The sequence below is a fragment of the Garra rufa genome, chromosome 23, assembly GCF_049309525.1.
Source record: "Garra rufa chromosome 23, GarRuf1.0, whole genome shotgun sequence".
Lineage (NCBI taxonomy): Eukaryota > Metazoa > Chordata > Actinopteri > Cypriniformes > Cyprinidae > Garra > Garra rufa.
The window spans coordinates 22,625,046-22,635,913 of NC_133383.1; the positions used below are offsets into that span (position 1 = coordinate 22,625,046).

The following is a 10,868-nucleotide window of genomic DNA, read 5'->3' on the forward strand; positions in this document are numbered from 1 at the left end:
AATGACTGAATAAATAAATAATAAATATATATTTTTTATTTTATGCATTTTATTTAAATTTTTTTATATATGATTTTGAATTTACAAAATGAGTGTTTTAACACAATGACCTTATAATAGATTTCTTTGTGTATTTGTTAGCTTCGTGTTGTAATATCAAACTTGCTATTTTTCTCAACAGTTTCAACTTAAAAACTTCAGTTTAGCAGCTGCATTAAAATTTTAAGTTAAATCAACTTAAAAGTACAAGTCATTTTAAATAATTATATTGTTGAGTTGAAGTTGTAATGAATTGTATTTTTAAGTTGATTTAACTTAAAATTTTAATTCAGCTGCTGAACTTACGTTTTTAAGTTGAAACTGGTGAACTTTACAGTGTGGGTGGGCTATATAAATCAAAACACACAGCTGCCATTATATTTTAGAAAGAGGATCTTTCCCAAGGAGATGATAATATTTTGAAGTCCTTACATAAACAGTTAGAAACTAAGACTCCATGTGCTCACTGATCCCTTGATTGAGCACCGAACCTCCTGTAGATGCGAGAAAGAAGCGTTGTCGTTCTACGAAAAGTATCTTACATAAAACTCGACCGAGGAAAGGTTAATCCATCATTTAAGAAAATCAAAGTAGAACGACTTGGCGCGGGTTGCACAGGAACACATCACAGATCAAATGAGTGCAAATCCAGACAAACAGGAGCCAAGCATCAGCATACTGAGACAGACACATTGCTACTAAAACATTTTAGATAATATTTTTAAAATTCATAGTTCTAAAGTAATATATAACTTCAGGTAGCAAGATAAATAAAAGTGCATGTTAGAGTAGCATATACATATACATAAGTTGTTTTGCCCAAACTATAACACATAATATTGCCCATGTCACACGCTCCCATTTGAAACACTTTCATCACCAATTTGTGACAAACGTAACGTTACCTGTAGAGAAAAGAAGTGGCGCCGCTTGTCTTATCCAGTGATCTGTTAGATCTCCTGCGTTTGAAACTCTGGCTCCATGAGATTGCTCTCGTGCTGGTCCTTATAGAGATCGTGTTATGGCAGTGATCAGGTCGCATTCCCGGCGGATACTGATGCTGTTCTGACTCTATCTGCCCCTCTGTTCCGTTACCTCGGTTGCGTATTAAAGCTTTGATTGAGCGTGCGCGGAACGCCATGGGAAATTTCCACCGGCGGAGGCTTTAAATAACTAATCCTGCAAGCCACAACAAAAGCTCCTGACCTCAGAAGTGGCTGAGTACATTTTTCTTTTTTCAGATGTTGATGCTGTCTTAGCAGACCTTCTTAATAAATTGAACGCAATAAACGAATAAATCACGTTAATGGCAATTAAAGCTGCTGTACGCGATTTTTTTTTTTTTTTTGCCTGTAGTGTGTCTGAGAGATTTTTGAAGCCCGTTTCCATCTCTTAATAAAAAATGAAAAAGGTTATTATTACTTTTTTTTCTTAGAATTGTGAGATATAAACTACGGAGCCCCTTACGTCACCTGTAGAAGAAAAATAATTAATCCGTGGGGACGGTTTTGCAATTCGTTCCCTCAGTTTATAAACCGTACTCACGAATTCTTAAACTGTTCCCTCGGTTTAACAATTCATGCCCACGGATTAACAAACCGTGCCCACGAATTTCCAATCCGTGCGCTCAGATTTTGTAAACCGTACCCTCGGATTTTGAATCCGTAGCCTACCCACAAATTCATAATCTGTGCGCACGCTTTCGCAATCCGTTCCCACAGTCCGTATTAATCAAGGAAAGGAGTGCAAAAAACTGAGGAACAAAAGGCGTTTGTGGTTGGCCAAACTAAACCAGGTTTCAAGGGCAAGAATCTTGACAGCATTTGTGTTTGTTATAATTTCCAGTTAGGTAACTAAAAGTTATACCAAATCAAGGTGAAGAGTGCAGAAAACTGTCTGAGGAACAAAAGGCGTTTGTGGTTGGCCAAACTGAACCAGGATTTCCAGGACAAGAATCTTGACAACATTCGTGTTTGTTCTTATCATTTCCAGTCAGGTAGGTGAAATATTAGGCTAATATCTTAATAACTGCTTGTACATATCTTTACCACCTATTAACTATTAACAAATTATTGTGCCCCTTCCTGCTTACTAAGTCCTTCTCTATATGATTTAGCAGCTTCCACACATTTAGAAAGCATAAATTAGCAGAACAATGTATTCAGTAGTACATTAATTAATTAATTAATCTCTAATATGGCCGCGCATCTGGGTAATTGACCAAACTGTGACGTAAGAGCAAACCCTTTATAGCATGATATAAACTTGCAATTTCAAATGACAGTTGTGACTGTTTTTTTCTCAGAATTGCGTAATATAAACACAATTGTAAGTTAAACACTCGCAATTCCGTCTTTTTTCTTAGAATTGTGAGATGTAGGCCTAAACTTGCAATTGTGAGTTACAAAGTCCAATTTTGAGCGAAAAAGATTTATATGTTCTCAGAATTGTAAGTTTATATCTTACAATTCTGACTTAATAACCTGCAATTGCAATTAAAAAGTCACAATTGCGAGATACAAACTCCCAACTGCAAGTTTATATTACACAGTTCTGACTTCATTTCTCAGAATTGTGAGTTTATATCTCGCAATTGTGAGAAAAAAAGTCAGAATTGTGAGATTAAAGTCGCAATCATACAATTTCTCACAATTTTTATTTAGTGGTGGAGACAGGCTTTAATAGACATCATTAAAATTAACATCGGAGAAATCAAACTCGCTGTTTGATTAGAGAGTTCTATTATTGTAATAATGTAAAACCGCTGTTTAAGAAAAACATTCATCGAGGCCAGTCCTTTTAGCCAGTCAGAAAATTTGGAGGAAATTTAGTTTGGAAATAAAATGGAGAAAAAAAATGTGTTGGGGAAACAGCATAGGACGTCTTAGCAACACAGAACAACTGCAGAGCTAACAACTTTTTAGTTTAGTTGTTTCCCACCACAACATTTTAGTATTGTGGTAAGTTTTGAACAGTCAAGTGCCATTTATTTTCTTTTAAAAAAGTAAAAAAGTCTTGTTGTAATTTTGTTTGGATCCACAGAAATCATTTACAACAGTGCATGGAAAATGATTGCATAATGAGATAATGGGAAAATATCAGCTGCACTTAAAATGACTAAACAGTTTCCTACACATTGACTATTTTTTATATTTCATACATGTATGGTACGAATGTTTTATTTATTTAAAATCTAGTAGTAAGAGGTGTTTGTACAGTGATAAGAACACTTTTTACAAAGACTTCATAGTTTCTTATTCATGTTAAATGTACAAAAATCACTAAATTACTAAAAATGCACATAAAAACACATACAAAGAAACAACATTAAAATATGTATTTCATTTTCAAAAAATAGTTCCACCATTTTTCAACATCTTACAGACCTTAGGTCAGACGCCATATTGAATTTAATGTACAGTTGAGGTCAAAAGTTTACATACTTCTTGCAGAATCTGCAAAATGTTAAATTATTTTACCAAAATAAGGGGGATCATACAAAATGCATGTTATTTTTATTTAGTGCTGACCTGAATAAGATATATTCATGTTTTTGTTTAGTCATAGTTGTTCATGCCAGCTGTTTTTCAGAAAAATCCTTTAGGTCCCACAAATTCTTTAGTTTTTTAGCATTTTTGTGTATTTGAACCCAACCCAACAATGATTTTGAGATCCATCTTTTCACATTAAGGACAACTGAGTGACTTATATGCGACTATTACTAATGGTTCAAGCGCTTGAGAATGCTTCAGAAGGAAAAACGATGCATTAATAGCCAGGGGTGTAAACTTTTGAACAGAATAAAGATGTGTACATCGTTTCCTATTTTGCCTAAAAATATATATTTTTTTCATTTAGTACTGCCCTTCAGAAGCTACAGAAGATACTTGTACATGTTTCCCAGAAGACAAATTAAGTTAAATTTACCCTGATCTTCAAATTCAAAAAGTTTTCACCCCCCGGCTCTTAATGCAGTGTGTTTTCTTCTGAAGCATCAGTGAACGTTTGAACCTTCTGTAATAGTTGCATATGAGTCCCTCAGTTGTCCTCAGTGTGAAAAGATGAATCTCAAAATCATACAGTCATTGTTGGAAATGGTTCAAATACACAAAAATGCTGAAAACCAAAGGATTTGTGGGACCTGAAGGATTTTTCGGAAGAACAGAAGGCAGTTTAACTGTTCAGAACAAACAAGGGACTCATGAACAACTATCACTAAACAGAAAAAACACAGCTGTGAATTATTCAGGTAACAACACAGTATTAAGAATCAAGAGGATGTAAACTTTTCAACGGGAATTGTATAAATTCAACTATTATTTTCTCTTGTGGATTTTATGTAAACAAATTTTATGTGAAATATCCTATTCAGGTCTGTACTAAATAAACAATACCATGCATTTTGTATAATCCCTCTTATTTTGGTAAAATAATTAACATTTCGCAGATTCTGCAAGGTGTATGTTAACTTTTGACCTCAACTGTATGAAAAAAAGACTGAGGAATAGACTTACAGTCTTTACAATGGCATGGACTGTATACAGATCCTAGATCAAGTCAACTTTCAAATCTTTTGTCTACCGAAAAAGATGTTTTGTCAGCTATAAAATCCACTAAACGAACTATACTTCTATCCCTCACAGTCTTGTTTTCATTCCTGTAAAAAACTAAATATGACGCTACCCTGACTAAGGTCTATACTCTATATGTTGATCCAGTTAAAAAGGACTGAAAAAAACATTACTGCAAAAGCACGGACATCAAATAAAAGAACAACTTGTAAAAAGTCAGTTAAAACAAAACTGCTGAGAACATGCCACTGCTTGTATTGACACTGGCACTATTTGGTTCTTTGTATGTGACCTATTGCTATGTCTATTCACATTAAATTCACCAGACTCTTTTTGTAGGTTTTCAAACCCACACGCTACCCTTTCCCTCGCTCTCTCCTGCCTCCTGCTGGACACAGCAGCCACCCAGGCCTCGATGACGTGACGCAGGCAGGTTCTTGTAGACGGCACGGCTGTAGGGAATGAAGCACAGGCCCAGCTGGAGATGGCGTGCCATTCTGCAGTAAGCGGCCAGAGCCAGAACCAGGAGCGGAGCCAGGAGCAGGAACCCCACCACCAGTAAAGCCACACAGCCTCCATCATCCAAGAGATCTGAACAGTAGACGGAAGTACCGTGGCGCTGAACCTTTGGAACAGACGGGAAGGAGTCCAAAATACAGAGTTAGGTTAGGAAGATTTCACAAGCAAGGGAGGGGACTGAAAGTACTGTCAAAATTGTGCCTGATGTATATTGTCAGATAAGATAAGAGCGTGGTTACACTGACCAGCGATAAGAAAATTAATAAAAACATCCACATATGGTGAAGCAGTGGGAGTTGACTGAGGCAGCTCAGTTGGAGACGGCTAACTGATCACTGACACAGAGAAAATGATAAAGAGAGGATCATGTGACAGAGTTTATTTTCTCTGCTCACCCAGGTGTTTTGTGTTAGCTGAACGGAACTCTGGGAAGTTTTGTCATCAGTGCAATGACACTAGAGCAACCTGAGCTGTTTTAATTTATTTTGGAGGGAGAGAGATGAGTATTAGAATGATTATATATTAGTATGAGGATCTTGTGACACTGAAGACTGGAGTAATGATGCTGAAAATGTCTGTTTCCATTACAGAAATATATTACATTTTAAATATATTAAAATAGAAAACAGTTCTTAAACTTAAACTGTATTACTGTCAGTGCTGGGTAGTAATTTACATTAGATGTAATTATATTCCAAAAATTATTACATAATTGATTACATATGGCTTTATGCATATATGCATACATAAATTATCCTGCGTCATATCTTTGATTATTTTCACAAATTTTGTGTTAATAAATACCATGCTTCTGAATTTGAGGGAAAATAGCACCTCTCCAGCCATTAGACCATGTATGAAACAGATAATGATGCATTTGTTTGGCAGCCAAACCCTTAAAATAAAATATTTACTTTTACATTTTATGTGATATATGCACTAACAGTCAAAAGGCTTTGAACAGTAAGGTTTTTAATGTTTATAAAAGAAGTAGAATATATATAGAAGAATATATACATTTTAAAATGTAATTTATTGCTGTGATTTCAAACCTGAATTTTCAGCATCATTACTCCAGCCACATGATCCTTCAGAAACATTTTTGTAATTATCATTATCAACATTTAAAACAGTTGAGTACATTTTTAGGATTCTTCGATGAATACAAAGTTCCAAAGATCAGATTTATTTGAAATAAAAAGCTTTTAACCTTGGAGTCAGCTTTAAATTGATCAGAAGTGATGATAGAGACATTTATAATGTTCCAAAAATGTTTCTATTTCAGATGCTGTTCTTCTGAGCTTTCTATTAGGATGATTTCTGAACGATCATGTGACTGGAATAATGACGCTAATCAGCTTTAAAATCACAGGAATAAATCACATTTTAAAATATATTCAAATAGAAAACAGTTATTTTAAATAGGACAAATATTTCATAATTTTACAGGTTTCTCTGTATGTTGGATAAATAAATGCAGGCTTGGTGAGCAGAAGAGACTTTAAAAAACATGGTACTGTTCAAAAACTTTTGACTGGTAGTGTATCAATGTGGTACATTTGTGGTAAGTTTAAGACATATTTGATTAAAAAGTAATCATAAAATAATCTAAAAAGTACTCAGAATGCATTACCTAAAATAAGTAACCCAGATTACATTAGTTTTCATCATGTAATCTGTAATCAGAAAACGGACTACAATTTGTAAGTAATCTGCCCAACTCTGATTACTGTTGTTCAAGCACTATTTTTAGCCAAATAAATGTAAACTAGTTGAGCACTTCTTTCAAAAACACAAAAAAATCTTACCGACCCCAACTTTTTAAACAATAGCTTATTTGCTTATTTTTTTTTAATTCAATTTAAAAAATTCTAAATGTTTTTTATTTTTTCAAATCAATTAACATGCACTAGTAATGTACAATTATAGCAGGAATATGCATTAATAAGTAAATTTGGTCAATTTAGATACTATACTTAATTGTTACGTAACCTACCGTTGAATGGCATAGGAAGCCAAAAACAACCATGACGAGCGAAGGCATGAGGATGAGGCCGAAGATAAACGCAGCCAGGCCCACATTAAGCGCGGCGATGATTAGATTCTGTGCAGTAACCAGAACAGAACAGGCCCAACAGTCCAGAGAGCCCCTCAGCTCCAGGGGACAGTCGTTTAACGCACTGCCTGCTATCGAGTACGGAGGGGGAACCACCACACCTGAGCTGGACGCGTTTGCTGGAGTACTTGAGGAGATGGAGCCGGTGTGATGGAGGCGCGGGTGAGGTGATTCGAGCTCCCCTCGGTCCGTGGCGGTCAGCAGGGACGCGGGTTTCTCCAAGGTACCATTACGGGAAAGACTCATCTTGCCGCTCATCAGTCTTTCAGGTATGAAAGTCTAGTTTTTGGCTGGGGAAAGATAAATAAACAATCAAACTAATGAATTAGCTACTGTTAAATTGGCAACAAACATCGATAAATAGCCTTTTAAGTCATGCTAACAGCAATAAAATGACTAGCCTATTAAAGGAATATTCGAGGTTCAAAAGAAGTCAAGCTCAGTGGACAGTAACCGTTTGTGACATAATGTTAATTACCACAAAGAAATTCTTAGAAAAAAGCAAAAGATTGAAACTTTTTTTTGAAAGATTTAAAAGTAAAGCTGATAATGCTGATAATTTTTAAAAACACATTAATTACTGTTAAATCATCAATTGGCCAAATTTAACGCACTGAACGTAAACAATGCCACTGAACCGAATGAAAATCGCATAGTTTGCTCATTATTGCTGCTGAAAATGAACATTTCTGTCATGTTTAGGGCTGTAATTGGTCAGAGTGGGAAAAACATTTGGAGTTCTAACAAATCAAGGAGAAGAGTGCAAAAACTGAGGAACAAAAGGCATTTGTGGTTGGCCAAACTGAACCAGATTTTTCAGGGCAAGAATCTTGACAACATTAGTGTTTGTTCTTATCATTTCCGGTCAGGTAGGTGAAATATTAGGCTAATATCTTAATTATTACTGCTTGTATATGTCTTTACCACCTATTAACTTTAGTTTGTCAAAATATTGCGCCGTTTCCTGCTTACTAAGTCCTTCTCTATATGATTTAGCAGCTTCCACAGGGTTAGACAAACATAAATTAGCAGAACAATGTATTAAGTAGTATAGTAACTGAAATCCATGCTGTTGTTTACAACTGAGTATCGCCGCTATGGCTGCGCATCCGGGTAACTGACCAAATCGTGACGTAGCCTAAGTGTAATCCCTCTATTATTTGAGCTGTAAAGCTGTTTAAATAATGTTTACAGTCATTTTAGGGTTAGGGCAATGGCGGTGAAGTTGTAAAATTGGATATACCTTGTTAGTAAGTGTTCTTTTACACTAAAATCTTGTGGCCATACTAGAAACAATGGGTGCTTTAACGTTTACATATTATCCCAATTCACTTCTATTTTAAGCGCCTCACTGAAACCCAAACTTTTGCTTTTTTTTTTTTTTAAGAAACAGGGACAAATGCAAAATAATTTTGTGTTGAACAGCATTATGCCACAAAAGCTGTTGATTAAGCTTAACTTGCATTAAACTAAGAATACCTTTAAAGGAAAAATAATTGTTGGTGGAAACGAAGATGTGTGGACTGTATTTCTCTGAAAAGGTCTGGTAAAACAGTGATAACTAACACTGAAGATCAGGAAATGAAGCTGCTGACCCCACCCTGATCTCCAGGATGACCAAAAAATACCAAACAATAACTTTGGAATGGCTCATCAGGAAACCCCAAATACTGAGCAGACCGCAAATACTATAAAACAGCGGAATCCCAAAAGAGCAACATCCTAATGAAAGAGTCATAAATAGCCTTTAACAGCTTGTTACAGATTCGCAATAATCATTTAAGCAAGTGAATGTCAGGAAAATATTAATTTTCCTCTGATTTATGCAGTTTCGTCTCTTTAAAGAATAATGCAATTTGAATAGCATTGAGGGCAAATGTTAAAACACAGACGAGCTAATTGTTTTAGATTGTAACTTCAGAACTCGGAGGTCACATGCTTGCTTATTCTTTCTAGGAATAAGTCCTCTGCTTAATCTTGTTTATTTGGAGTGGGCCCAAATTTTAGTGAATACAAGTATGATATCACTCTTCCATTAATAGTTCAGATGTTATCAAGACCTTGATGTAAAAACCTTTCCCACACAATCACCTTTTAAACTCTTATAAAAGCAATTTGCTGTGACCTTGAGGAAGCTTTCAGTGGCCTGTACTTCACTTAAGAGTTTATTTAAGTGACAATAATTGCCAAAAGACTCTTTACATTATAAAATTATAGGTGGTAAAAGTATTTTCATATTTTATTTGATTATTTATTTAGATACATATTAATAATATTAATATCAAATCATTTAGATATTTTATAATATAGAAATATTTTATTTATTTATTTTTATTTAAAAGTGTGTAGCTTTTTGATTAGTGTCAGCAGTGCAAACATCTGTACATTCGCCAAGATTAAATCACCACCATCTTAGATTCCGATTCAAGGTTCAGAATATCAGGAAATTCCACTAAATATATAAATATATAACGGGGGTTTTAACAGGACATGGACAGTCTTTAGGGAAATAAGGTCAGTATACAGTATATGGCAGAACAGAGCACAAAAACTTATGAAATGCATTTAGACAACTAGTTTTTTAGAGTTTTATATTTAATATGTGTCCAATGTACCAGGCCTTAATGCTTTATACTAAAAGGCCTTTTCAATCTATTTATTATATTCAAAGCCTAAATGAGTTTATATGTGCACATTTAAATATAAAAAAAATCCATCCATACAATTTTGTTTTTGAATAATTAAATTTTTACATAAAAAAACTCTCTTAAGCTTACCAATACTGCATTTATTTAATCACAAATACAGTATACAGTATACTATTTAATGGTTTTATATTTTAATATATTTTAAAATGTAATTTATTCCTGTGCTGCAAAGCTGAATTTTTAGCATCATTACTCCTGTCTTCAGGGTCACATGATCCTTCAGAAATCATTCTAATATTATTTAAAAAAATCTGCATAGGAATCAAATATTACTGACATTGTGATATAAAGTAAAAACCTTTTTTTAATATAAAAATGCATTTATATGAAACGGTGGTATTTACAAATGCTCAAACACAATCCAAAGTCTGAAATCTTTTATACTTACATTAGAGTAATACAGTAGGTTGTCCGTTCCCTCAAACACCACCTTTCCTCCTGCAGAGAAATTTCCTTTACTTGTTATATAATTTCCTTTCCCCACTGGCTGAGATGATTATTTCAGTCTATAATTTTTATTATACGATTTATTCGTCTAGTTTTCACGTCCACCTGTGGGATCTCCACTGGCTCTGTGTGAAACTGAACTCTGTGGAACGGTCACTCCTCTATTTCAGCCCTTTCTCTTCCTCCTTTCCTGCTCCGCTCTTTCCTTCCTTTGACAAAGATGTCCTGCCTTGGCTATTCAGTTTTATCTCTCCGCTCCCACTTCTCTTTTTGGCCTCATGCTTCTCTGGCTGGGGCATTTAGGATCGTGGGGTGTTGGGTATTGGGGGCGTAGTCTTATCCAGGAGATTTTTTTTTTTTTTGCCCAATAAGATGGATGGCCTGCACTCCCTTTGGAGCTACACACTCCACAAAAGAGTGTTTGGTGTAGGATTTACTTTGAAACAATTTTCACTCAAAAATAGCTAG

At 34.8% G+C, this 10,868-nt stretch overlaps 2 protein-coding genes across 2 annotated transcripts in view; both read right to left on the bottom strand.

Moving 5' to 3' along the window:
* Positions 1–1,180, bottom strand: part of LOC141299562 (uncharacterized) — a 3,854-nt gene extending 2,674 nt beyond the window's left edge. Inside the window, 3 exon segments of the mRNA XM_073829929.1 lie at positions 945–1,071; positions 1,074–1,112; positions 1,115–1,180. Coding sequence (XP_073686030.1) covers positions 945–1,071; positions 1,074–1,112; positions 1,115–1,180 — 232 coding nt within the window.
* A 2,022-nt stretch (positions 1,181–3,202) lies between these two features.
* Positions 3,203–10,655, bottom strand: tmem88a (transmembrane protein 88 a). Its single transcript, XM_073829809.1, has 3 exons — positions 10,342–10,655; positions 7,126–7,535; positions 3,203–5,235 (listed from the first exon to the last, which is right to left on the bottom strand). The coding sequence occupies exons 2-3, from the start codon at positions 7,501–7,503 to the stop codon at positions 4,954–4,956; spliced, it is 660 nt and encodes a 219-aa protein (XP_073685910.1). The 5' UTR covers positions 7,504–7,535; positions 10,342–10,655; the 3' UTR covers positions 3,203–4,953.
* Between the last annotated feature and the right edge of the window lie 213 nt (positions 10,656–10,868).